General features: G+C 46.5%; 1 protein-coding gene across 1 annotated transcript; it reads right to left on the bottom strand.

Annotated features, from left to right (window-relative positions):
- Window positions 1-530: 530 nt before the first annotated feature.
- On the bottom strand, window positions 531-13,095 carry FAM161B (FAM161 centrosomal protein B). The gene is given in 10 exon segments (XM_061181026.1): window positions 531-1,630; window positions 1,632-1,644; window positions 2,731-2,873; window positions 4,328-4,427; window positions 4,656-4,820; window positions 6,690-6,817; window positions 7,301-7,647; window positions 9,207-9,757; window positions 10,532-10,851; window positions 12,957-13,095. Coding segments are annotated over 10 exon segments (1,947 nt in total). The 5' UTR covers window positions 13,011-13,095; the 3' UTR covers window positions 531-1,504.
- Window positions 13,096-13,192: the final 97 nt, after the last annotated feature.

Here is a 13,192-nt window from a genome sequence, read left to right on the forward strand (position 1 = left end):
TCCTTTTGAGAGGAGGTTAAGAAAATAATTCAGTCTTTCCCTTTAAGATGGGGCACTGATTTACCCTCAGGAGTCCATGCAGGTAAAACTGAGCTCAGAAGTCTTGGGGAAGATGACATGAGCATCTTCATCTCCAACTAGCAAACCCACGTGGTAGTTATCAGAGTATCATTCTTGTCACCACCAAAAGGACCATGTTTGAGTCTGGAAAAATGGCAATAATAACAGATATTTTTGAATATTTCCAGAAAGATACTTTAAAAAACATGAGAAAGGTTCTTCTGTCAGAGTAGGCACTCTTGCTACCATCATCCTGTCTTTAGAGTTACTGAGAGAGACTATTTCATTATTATTGGTGAGAAGAAAAGTATCCAGAGATCACCTACTAGAAAATCATGGCTGTCAGAAGTTTCAAATTTATTAAAATGAACCTCATGCTAACATAGTGCACACATGGACAGAGTGACACATTCTAAGCAGATAACAGCAAAGAATTAACTGCTGTTTTAAATAAAGTAATTATAGTTCTTAATTTGTTAATGACATGCATAATTATCCTGTGCTAGATAGACTGAGTTCATATCAATTACTTGTATTCTTAAAATGCCAGTTTTGGCTTCCAGTAGCCTTACTTTTATACTAGAACAGTGGTTTTCAACCAAGGACATTTTGCCACCCAGGGGACTTTTCGTAATATCTGGAGACATTTTTGGTTGTCGTAACTGAGGAGAGGGGTGCTATTGGCATCTAGTAAATAGAGGCCTGGGGTACTGCTAACCATCCTACAATGTATAGCTCCCTCACCCAACACAGACTCATCTGGCCCAAAATGTCAATAGTGCTGAGGCTGAGAAACCCCGTATTTGGGGTTGCAAACTTGTCATCCCCCATGGGCTAATCTGATATACAAACATGTTTTGTTTTTCCCACATATTATTTCCAAATAAATTTTTTTTTTTTGGCTGGGCTGCGCAGCTTGTGGGATCTTAGTTCCCCGATCAGGGATTGAACCCCACGCCCTTGGCAGTGAAAGCGTGGAGTCCTAACCACTGGACGGCCAGGGAATTTCCAGTAAGTTTTAAATTAGTTGCCGACATGCGCATTTCTGGTTTCTGTTGAAAATGTGGTTGATCTGGCAATTCTGGGCCTGTATTCCATCAGGGTTGATATTCTCTAGTCTCTACTACCTCCTACTAATCTGACAGCCAGCCCATTTGACCCATTTGTTTCCTGACTAGCCTCTGTAGGCATTTGGGCTTATGCCCTTTTTTCTGTACCTGTATGCTTAAGTGTGAGGCACAAAGCAAGAACCCTTAATTAGCTCTGATCCCTCTACCCTGAACTTCTCCACTTTGATTTACTTGGACCATTCTCTGTTATCTACTTTTCTTTACCCCATTCTCCAAAAGTAACCATGACTCAAAACCCAAGTTTTGCCTGCCTTGACTCAACCCCAAGGTAGCTGCTTGATACTATTCGAAAGCAGTAGTTTTAAGTATACTGATTAACCAAATGATTTGAGATTATCTGGTAATTCATAAGACAGCTCCTCTAGTTCTTTCTTGGGGCTTGTAGGCTGTTCTAGAGATTCTTCGAAATCCTGCCGTGGATTCCTGATGCCGAGTTTACATAGTTTCATGAGTGCTGCAGAATAAATTAAAGAATTATAAAATTTTAAATTTTAAATCAAAGGAAGCATCGTGTAAGGCTTAAGCATGGTTTCAACATTATCATTATTTTGTATGGGGTATAAAGGCAAATTTCTAGGGGGAAAACTGAGATAGGAATTAGGGGAAGGGCTACTAGGACTTAAAACAAAATTGAGAGTAATAGAAATACTGTGCTTTTCTCCCTTTGACTTATATGATATCAATGGAGGAGGTGGTGCTAATGAGTTGCTTTTAAAAAATGCTAGATTTGGGACTTCCCTGGTGGCGCAGTGGTTAAGACTCTGCCTGCCAATGCAGGGGACACAGGTTCGAGCCCTGGTCTGGGAAGATGCCACATGCCACAGAGCAACTAAGCCTGTGCGCCACAACTACTGAGCCTGTGCTCTACAGTCCACGAGCCACAGCTACTAAAGCCCACGTGCCTAGAGCCTGTGCTCCGCAACAAGAGAAGCCACCGCAGTCAGAAGCCTGTGCACAGCAATGAAGAGCAGCCCCCGCTCACCGCAACTACAGAAAGCCCATGCGCAGCAACGAAGAAGACCTGACGCAGCCATAAATAAATAAACAAATAAATTTATTTTTTAAAAAAAGCTAGATTTGAACAAGCCATGGTGACCAAGCTGAGGGGAAAAGAAAGGCTTTGATTGTACAGGATATTTACAGCTTTTACTGTGGCCTTGTAACGGTTTTTACTTTCACTTATCCAATAAGTAAATAAATGAAGAGTGTAGTTTATCATTTTATAGGAAGTAAAAATATACATGATTTTTCTTCAGAATTGAAGTAGAAGTACTTTTGACTGACGGCATTGGACTGGGATTGGAAAAATGATCTGTTTCAAATTGAAGGAATCTAGACCTAATACACAATAGCTATATTTTATTCACAACTGCACTACTCACCAAATTTAAATGTGTTACTTGGAGATCTCTAGATTAGTATTCTATAAATACAGGATTGTGATCTCAAAATATGAGTGACTGTTCTAAAGCTTCCTCCCAGTGGCATTACTAGGGATGCAACTTGAGAGCTGCAGGATGACAGCAGTATCTCCGATTACCTGGGACAATCACGGACTTCTGATTGCTCCTTCCATTGTAAAGCCCGGTTGCCCTGACCCTTGTTCCTCACAAAGTCTTCATCCAGCCCAGCATGCCTCAGGGTGTCTCGATACCGTTGTTCTGCTTCCTTCCTGGCGAGGTCCTGTGGAATGGAAATTAATCTGCTGTAGCTGAATTACCAGATAATTCTAAATTGCTTGCTTAATCTGTATGCTTATAATACTGCTTTTCCACCCCACCACCCCCCAGTAGTGCTGGACACAGATTTGTATGAAAATTACTTAGAGCCTTATTCTCAAGCTTTGAAGTACATAGGAACTACCTGAAGATCGGGTTAAAATGCAGATTCTTATTAGGTAGTTCTCAGATGGGGCCTGCAATTGTGTATTTCTAATACTCTCAGGAGATGCCAACTGTTGTTTTGGGAACCACACCTTTGTGAGGCAAGGATTTAGATTTTTGGAAGACCAAGTGAGACCCAGATGAAAAAGATGGACTAAAAACATTTTTAACATTTAAAAGCAACCAAACCATCATCAGGAACACTGAAATATAACAAATGGAAAATAAGCTGCACTTGTAACATTCTTAACAGGATGGATGGTATGCATGTAGACCAGAAAAAGGTTATTTTTTGTTTGTTTGTTTAAGTGTTCAAGAGCAAAGTCATATAGAGTACTTTGTATTTTTCCTAGAGTGGTGAAAGATCTTTTGAGATCTGAGAGTGAGCTTGCTAGGAAAAAGCTAACATGAAGAGCAAACGTCATTATGAGAAATTTTTACTTAGCAATGCAAGTTGCTAAGTAAATCCAAGACAGTCCAGTGTGTGTGTAATATGTAGGGGATTGGGGAGGACTGGACCCAGGAAATGCCTAAATGATGCACTGGCTATAAGACAGATAATGCCCAACATTTGGAACCAGGTCACTAGGGAATGCCAACTTTTGTTTGAAACTCTGGAGAGGAGAGAGATCTACAGAGCTTGATGCAGCTTAAAGCTATCTGGGATGGTGGCCTTTCTAAGACTGTTCAAGTAGCCCCAGAGCTTCCTTAGGGAGATCTCAACTGCGTCCAACTTCCCTAGGAGTCTAGAGAACATCTTAAAGTGACTCTTCCAGCCAGAAAGCCACTAAATCTGGAAGAGGCCTTGTGGGGTGCTTGTGAGCATCTCAACCCCTGAAGACCTATAAATGTGCCACAGCTGTAGAGGCTGGGGGTGCCCAGGGCACCAGCACTACAGGAGGAGAGATGACATTAGCAAGTTAAAGATACTCCAACACAGCCAAACTGTCAATTGTATGCCGGGGATCTAACCTCTACTCTGATTCAAGCTGAAGGCTAGACTATAGAGAAAACCCCAGGAAGTGAAATATCCCTTTATAGATGCCTTTGGAATCCAGTCTTGGATGAAATCAGTCCAATGTTCACCAGTGCACTACTTACTTTGGGGAAAGATGGTAGTAATAAAATGAGCCAAACTTAGAATCTTTCTGAGCCTAAAGGAAGTGTTTAATACCCAGATATCAAGCTGTTTCATAATTTCTAAGAGCCCTTTCATCTAAGACAAAAAGAAAGTGAATGACGGTTTAGATTTACCTTGGTAACTTGTTCGAAGAGATAGGGCCTTATTTGTATTCTCTTCTTCATTTCCTCCAATTCTTTCTTATACTCTTTTGCTCTTTTACGGTCATTGTTCCTGGAATTAACAAGATTTTTAGAATGAATTCCAGGTTTTTCCAATCCGGAATACCTTTAATTTCAGTTAAGTGGAATAACTCCCACAGACATTGTAAATTCCTAACTGTGCCTGGCAAAATCCTTGACTCTATGGTTACAGGAGCCTACTGTAATAACCCCATTTTGCCATTTTCAAGGCAAATGGCTCCCAAGATAGTTATCCCTTAGACACACGGAGGACACCGACCGATTCTCTTTCAGCTTTGCTTTGAACACCTCCTCCAGGCTTTTATGGGGATCCATGGCTTTTGCACGCAAGGTCACAGATTTAGATATCGCCTGACACTTCTTTTTGTGCATCTCTGACCACTGAGTACTTTGATCTGCTTTGTCCTTTTTCTCAAGTGAACGTCTAAAGGGAAGAGGCAAAAAAAGAATACAAATGACCAACCTGGGTATACTTAAAAGCAATCTTAGTAACCTCTCTGGAAAGTCAGTTGGTTTTTTCTATGAATGGGTGAGTAATTTACTACACTGGCATTTCAGAAAGAAGAAGATACTGGATTAAATGCACTGGCAGATGAAGCCTTCCCAGCACTATGGACAGTGAGTTTCTACCCCAGGAGAAGTTCATTAATTGAACTGAAAAACATGAGTTAAAATATTCTTAACACTCAGGTGTCTTGCCATCTGGAAACAAAATAATACTAATTGCTACCATTTGCTGAGCTACCTACACTGAACCACGTGCAGACAGGCACCAATAAGTGCTTTATAGCCATTAGCTTTTGTAAATTCTCATAGCTGCCCTGTGAGGTAAGGACTGTAGGTCTCCCTTTTTATAGGCAACAAGATTGAGCCTCAGGGAGGGTAAACCACTTGCTTGAAGCTACCCAGCATGCCAGTGGAAAAGCCAAGATTAGAACCAGGATGTCTGACTCCCAAGCCTCTGCCCTTACCAACTGTGCCGTAAATGGTGGGCTGGAAGGTGCCTGGGTTCATGGTCGTTTGGGAATACAAACCTGCATTTCCACAGAGAACTGGAAATGGGCCTCCCTCAATGCACAATTTGGGGTCAACCTGCAGCACTTAGTTTGTACAAGTATAATTCTACAAGGTACTATGGAGAGTTCTACCAAAAGAAAAAACAGTCAAGACTCTTGCAGTAGGGTGTTCATATTCAAATGGACTTATTAGGAAGGAGGGTATAACAGTTTAATCTGCTAATATGTCAAACTCCCTATTGCCAGAACGCAGATATGGACATTCTCTGCAGGTGGGCCACCGTCTGGTTCATGAGACCTATCGTAGTGGGACCTCAGGATTCTGATGCATTTAGCCTTGATTTAGTAACTCTGTGAAATTTGAGGAAGAAGGGAGTATCCCTTGGATTCTAAATACATTTCTAAAATCCCTGTTGTGGGTCTTAAAGGGCCAAGTAGATTCCATGTACTCCTCTGTGAGCCCCACAGGAAGGCACTGAGATGCCAGTCATCTCCCAGAGCTAAGCCACCAGTTACAGCATGACCTCTCCTGCTGACTTCAGCTCAGAGGCCTAGTGGAGGAACTCCTGCTGGGGTGCTGGCTGGATGAGACTACCATGACAGAGGTCAGTTAAAGAGTTAAAAATAAGGAGGCTCCTGCTTCCCAACCGACTTCTAATAGTTCCCCAAGATGAATCTCAGAGAATCTCAAATCTATGCGATGGATGCCTCATCTTCTTTGTGGCAGGCTCACACACACAGGTTCAGGCTTCTCTGAATTCCTGTTCCTAATGCTTCCTTCCTCTTTCACCAGTGGGTCTTTACGCATGTTATTCTGTTTGGAAACTTGTTTCTTTCCAGCCTTTGTCTGGCTGACTTCTCATTCTTCAGGTTTCACCTTAGGCATCTATTACAAAAGACCCAGGCTGCCCAGTGCCCCTCCCACACACAGTCCCCTGCATTTCCCCATCATTGTGCTACTCACAAGATTTGATAGTTGCTTCTTTGCCTTTCTGTATTTCAGACTAGATATTAAACTATAGGTTCTATAAGGTATCTCCAGCCTTAACGCTGTGCCTGGCACAAAGTAAGTCCCCCAAGAATATTGGCTGAGTGATGGTTAAGTGTTCTCCAGCACTAAGTGTGGAGAGTCACATGAATTCCTGTCCTGATCAAGACTCCCCTTCCACCCCTTTCGGTCTCTCTGATAACAGGAGAGAAGGCCCAGCAGCGGAGTGCTTTCCAGCATTGGGGCCAAGATCTGAGCACTGTGGGTCTCATGCAGGCTGACCACTCACCTGACTGCAGATTCCCTCTTCCTGGTGGCGTCTGTGATGTGCACGGGGAGGGTGTTGGCAGAGAGGGAAGCAAGGCCACTCAGAGAACGACTCCTTGGTAGGGGTGTGCCGGGCGGCTGTGGAGATTCCTAGAAGAAATGAAGGCTAATATTGGTAGGACAGCATGTGCAATTAGTTTCTATCTTAACTAGGAATCGATTTCAGCGGAGGACTAGTTAGAATCTTCACTTCTTTCTTGGGATTAAGGCAAGGGTAATGAGATATTGAGTTTAGTTAAACAGCGCCAAGACTTGGATATCAATCCCAAAGTTTTTAATTAAATGAGAAGAGTTCTTTGGAATTGGTATTGGGACATGGCAATTGACCCCAACTCCCTGCCTTCCAGACTTGTTTGCACTTATTTCTGCAAAATCCCTCTACAGAGAGGTAAGGAAGGGAAGTATTCTTGTGGTCTTAAATTTTTAGGAACTGTGGATCTGCTTACAGCTGAGCCAGTGTTTTAAAAAAATTAAGATAGAAAAGTGTCATGAGAAGTGCCTTCCACTGAGACCTGGCCCCTCCTGTGTTTAGGGCCTCAGCCCTGACCCTCCCGCAGTGGCCTGGGCTCTCACCCTCCTCCCTTCGGAGGCGGCAGCATCACAGGGCCGAGGAGTACGACGCAGACTGGCGGTTCTCAGCAAGAAGGGCTTGTTGCGAGTCACCTCCTGGGTGTCTCTTCTCTTGGCAGCTCTTTTCTGGAAGGCCTTGTAAAGTTCTTCATAGTCAGGGACAGCAGGATTCACCCGAGGCTGGAATCCAAAGTCAGTGTGCAGAAACCCAAGCTTCTCCTCCCGGGTCCGGGTGGCTATTCGAGGCTGTGAGTCAGCCCGGCCACTGGAGAAAGCGATGGGGGAGGATGCCATCTGGAGCATGTCCAGGGCTCTCATCTGGATGCGAATTTTCCTCAAGAGCTCAGCTTCTGTGGAGAAGAAGTCAGGCGAGCGAGGGGTGAGAAGGGACCAAGCCTCAAACCAAAAGGTGTGGTGAGCTTTCCCTCTTAAACACTTGCAGTTAGTGTGCTGGAACTCAGCATTAACTTTTCAGGAATTTTCCGAGCTAGTTGGCATCGTGTGGAAAGCTTGAAATTGGCCAGGATAGGAGTATTTATACCATGAAAATGGCAAACACTGCAAATCAACTTCCTTTTTTTTCCTGGAGAGTGCCTTAATGAATGTTGACTAGGACACCACTGCTGTGTGCCAATCAGGCTGCAGAAGCAGCTACCATTTACACTTACTGAGCACTTTCTACAGTTCCTTCTTCAGAGATGGAGCAGGAGGGATGGGCCAGTCACCTGCTCCTCTCCCAGGTCTCCCTTCTCAGGCAGAGGCCCCACCGTCCACCCAACGGCCCAAGCCCACTGCCCACATTGTTCTCACCTCCTCCTCGCTCATCAGTCCTGCCGCCTCCTCCTCTTTAACCTCTCTCTGGTCCAGCCTCTTTTCATCCTCCCTGCTACTAGTTTCATAATTTCTCAGTTGAATCATTGAAATAGGCTTCTACAGATCAACATCCCTCTGGACTTGCCCGTCCCCCTATAATTATCTCCACAGCAGAGTGAGCTTTCTGAACTTTGTATCTGATCATGAGCCACCCTACTTAAAACCCTTCAGTGGCTCCCCCTGCCCTTGGGATGAAGTCCAAACTCCCTCCCATGGCCTACAAGGCCCCAGGTCTGGCCTGTGCCTGTCCCGCCCCCCGCTCCTCTTCTGTCTCCCCTCTACCTTTCCATGCCTTGAATGTGCTCAGCTTTCTTACCTCCATGCTATTATCTTTGCCTGGTACACTCTTCTTCCCTCTTCATTGAATTCACCATGGCTCCTCCTTCAGGGTCAGCGCTCACTTTCCCTCGGGACTTTCCCTAACTGTTCCCACCGCTCACCACACTCTAAGTCGGGTCCCTCTGTTATAGGTGACATTGGACCCCTAGGCTTCCCCCTTTAACTCCTGCAAGTGACTTATCACATTTGTAATTATCTGTCTGTCTCCCTCCCATGTCCGCAAACTCCACATCTATTTATTCACGCCTGGGACGTGGCACATGCTATGGAATGAGCGAATAAAGCCAGAGTCCTTTAACTGAGCTATGCGTCTTGAAATGAGTACCTCACAGGATGTGGGGGGCTTTCCTCGGGGCAGCTGGCTAGTGGTGGTGCTGGCCTAGGCTGGTACTCAGATGTCTCTGAGTGGTTCTCTGCTCTGGCACCCATGCTGCCACAGAGGCCTTCGTATCCACTCACTGAGCCAGGTGAGGTCAACAGGATGAACCCGGGGCCTCCTACTCCTCTCCCGACTAGGTGGCCCCATTGTACGGGCAGACCCAACCCTACCCCGTGGCCTGCACTGAGCAAGGCCTCTAGCGGGTCCGCCCGAACAGCCCATCTCCGAGCCAGGGTGACCCCTGAGCCCGACTAAATCCCCACAGCACCGCTTGGTACCCCCAGGCAGGAGGCAGGCCGGAGGCAAGGATGTCTTTACCCTGGAGTTTGTCCCCGAGGGCTGGCTCCAGAATGGACTTGGGGATCCTCCTGGTGGCCTTCTGCTTGGGGACTTTGGCCTTAGCTGTGGCGACCAGGTCCCTCTGTTGAATAGCTTTCTTTCGCTGCTCGTCCTTCCCCAGGAAGCTGAAGGGCTTCAAGGAAGAGAGGAGCAGCTCCTTCCTCTTCTGGATCCCTGCCCGCCTGCGTGCCTCGTTGCGCTCCATGATCTCCTGGTAGAGGGGCAGGTAGACGTGTGCAGGCACAGGCTGTGCCCGGAACTGCCGGTGGCACTCGGCCTCCTCCTGGCCCTGCTTCTGGGCCTGCTGCCTCTCATGCTCAAAGGAGGCAGGCGAGGCCAGCCACTGGGCCTTCTTCCCGGCCTCACGCAGCGTCATGCGGAATGGCTGAGGGACGGTGATGGATGATGCCCAGGAGCTGATGCTTCTGTGCTGGGAGAGAGGCCTGGAGCTGGAGGGTGGCTGAGGCTGAGCCTTTGGAAGATCGGAGGGCAGGTTGCTCAAGGAGCTGCAGCGCCTCATGGAGCCACACCTGCGGGAAGAGAGCAGCTCTGTGCGTGGAGGACAGGGGGGCCAGGAGGCCCGGCTCCTCCAAGATCCTCCTCCTTCCCCCTCCCTTCCGAAAGGTCACAGTTAGTTTCTCAGCCTCACATCGCAGCCCCACAGGCCTCTAGGCCTGCGCCTTTCTCAAACAGGCTTCTCTCCTTCCCACAGGCCATCCTAGCAGCCCTAGTAGAAAGTCTCTCCTTAGAATGGACCCAAGAATTGCCACTTTGCACTCTTAATATTTTCATTCGGTAGAGAGAAGAGTGCAGTGGTGCACAGGAAGCCTTTAGAGTCAGGCCCAGGTTCCAATCTTGCTTCAAACAATTACCAGCTGTGTGACCTTGAGCAAGGTTCTCTTGGAACCTCAATTTCTTCATCTGTAGAATGGCAAAAATAGTATCTACTTACAGGGTGATTGGGAGGAGAAAGTAAATATTAAATGAGATAAAGTATATGTGCATATAGCAGGGCTTGGCCAAGGGAAATGAACCTTGTTGCCATTCTCAGGGAGGTAGTATATTTGGGAAAGGCATCTCTTTAATTGATTCCAAACCTTCAGGTGACTCAAGGTTACCCAAAGTGATTCAGGACTGCTGGGTAGGAATCAGAACACGTTTGGCTGATTCTGGGCTGAAGCCTGGGTAGGTGGCACTTACAGGAGTGGTCTTTGTTTTACTGAGGAGGAAGATGAGGCCCAGAGTCATGATGTGACTTGGCCAGAGTTGTGCAGTGAGGCAGCTGTTGAACTGCACTGCCTTACCTCGGAGACGGGGGGAACTGCACCTGCGGCTTCCCCCTGCCTTTGTCTTGGAAGAAACTCTCCAGGTCCTCATCATCTTCAGGGAGGCTTTCATCACTGTCTGGGTCAGACAGATAAAGGGATTCCAACAGGCACCACCTGCCTTTCTGCTTTAGTGCCTGCAGGGTCTCGTAAAAACTCGCAGTTGAGTCAGAAGTAGAATCTGTCTCCTCCTCTGGGCTGATGAACTCACTGAGTTTGCCAGCCCTGGGCAAAACCAGGCCATCCCCACACAGCTCCTCTTCTGCCTCTGTGTCTGAGGAGGATTTGGGGGGAAATATCTGAAATGAAATAGAGTAGACTGTGGGTCAAGCTGTGATTTAAAAACTTAACTACTAATTTCATTTTAAATAAGTATACATTAGGGACTGGGGCGGGGGACAAAGAAAAATGTGTTCCTTGCTTTAAAGAAATTTCACATATTGCTATATGAGGTGTGCTTGGTTGAAGGGCGGGAAAGGGAAACAGAGAGCTGAAGTTGGTTCATGCAGTCCGGTGAGCATTTATGGAGAACCTACCTTCACCATGCACCCCTGCTCTCCAGGAATCCTACCTGTAACTTTGGCCACACTCTGGGACCTGCCCTACTTGGGTTTTACCTACTTGTTGCCAATCTTCCTTTTCCTGCTTCCTTGTCTATACCTCTGCTTTCCTCATATTCTAGCTAATTCCTACCCTGTTACTAGGAATGAGTAATTAACAGGAGAGACAGTGTGGTCTAGCTGAAAGAGTCCTAGAAAGTGGGAAATCCAACTGGGCTTAAATACTCCATTCATTCAGAAAATACTTATTGGGTGCCTAATGTGCATTGAGTATTAGGCTGCGAACAAGACAAACAAGGTCCCTACTCTCATGAGGCTTACATCCTAGTGAAGGGAGAAAGATAATGTAAGATGGTAATAAATTCAATAAAAGCCATGAAACTGTGAGATTATAGAGTGATGGAGTGGCTATGGGACGCTTTTCTGTTGATAAAAGCCCATCAGATAAAGACCACTAGGAATGTACCTGTAATCAGAACTAGGTTTATTAATTTGCTACAGCATACCATGGGAAAGTATAGGGAACTTGGCGCGGGGTGGGGGCTTTTTCTAGGGTTGGCTTGTCCTGAATGATTCTGAGGAGGGTTAGGGGAAGCAAGGATGGATGGATGCCGTCATAAAGAGGGCACAGTTTAGTAAGTGGGTGAATGAGCAATTTTTATTCAAAAGGTGACAAGAGCAAAGTAGGGCTGAGTAAGTAATTGATAAGTAAGCATAATCATTTAGAAGTATGGGGTATTAGTCGTTTTGCAGGTACAGTGTGGCCCTGTGAGAAATACTGATTTCTGCTGATCTTGCTGCTGGCCTCATCTGGGTCTATTACAGTTTGAGTTTTACTTTCCCAGTCCTGGATGATTTGTACTTTCTCACTGTGGAGGACTTTTAGACTGACACCTGATTGGTGAGGAAAACTTTAGCCTTGCTAAGATCTGGGGTAAGAGGGTTTGGGGCTCGAAGAAAAGCAAATACAAAGGCCTTGAGGCAGGGACAAAATTTTGGACTTCTGGAGAGGTAGAAAGAGGGCCAGTGTGCTTGGAGGATAGTAGCAAGAGATATCCTGAAAGAAGCAGGCTGGGGCCATGATGGGACCGCACAGGGTGACTGGTTGGTTGCGGCTGGAAACCAGTTGGGACGGGCCGCTGCAGGCCTCCAAGTGACACTTGGTGATGGTTGAACTGGGTCCAGCTCTAATACTGAAAAGAACACTGGATTCTGAGTCAAAGGTATGTATGTGCTCTAGCCCTCGCTCTGCTACTAAAGAGCGTGTGATTTTAGGAAAATTCCTTTTTTAAAAAACGACTTTATTGATATAATTCGCACCTACTATACAATTCATACAAGGGTACAATTCAGTGGGTTTCAGTATACTCAGAGTTGTGCAACCATCACCACAATCAATTTTAATAACCCCCCAAAAGACTCCATTCCATTTAGCAGTCACTCCCTATTTTCCCTAACCCCCCTCATTCCCCAACCCCTAAGCGACCGCCAATTTACTTTGTCTCTATGAATTTGGGGGCAAATTTCTTAATCTCTCTGTGCCTCATTTTTCTCTTCTACAAAATGGAGACAACAATCGTGCTATTAGTCCTGGGGGGGTTGAGAGGATAAGCGGAAACTGGGGGCCATTTCTATGGTTCTATGAAGAGCCTGACGTAAGGGCTCAAGGGGTTCAGGTCCCGGAGATAAGAGTCCGCCTCCGTAAACACCGCCCGTTTTAATCCCACGCCCCTGTGACACGCCCTTGCCGTCTGTCTCCAAGGCAACTTCAAACAGTTTCCTCTCTTCGGGATTTCTTTCCGGGGCGCAGACACGATCACTCCCCTTCTTTTTCCCCCCCTCACCTGACGGCTCCACTGAGCGTCGCCGGAGGCTCCTGCAGACCTGCCCACGGTCATCTTCTCCCCGGGGAAGAGGCAGAAGCGGCGGAGACAGCGGGGATGACAGCGGCAGTGGAGGTGCAAGCTAAGCGGGTCAGGTTCCGCCCTTTTCTAGCTTGGGCCTCTGATTGGCTCCCAGGCGGATACACGAACCAGTCCCCTTCCCAGGCAGCCTCTAATCTGTCCCGCCCAAGCAGGCA

This window comes from Eubalaena glacialis, chromosome 2 (assembly GCF_028564815.1).
Source record: "Eubalaena glacialis isolate mEubGla1 chromosome 2, mEubGla1.1.hap2.+ XY, whole genome shotgun sequence".
NCBI classification, from domain to species: Eukaryota; Metazoa; Chordata; class Mammalia; order Artiodactyla; family Balaenidae; genus Eubalaena; species Eubalaena glacialis.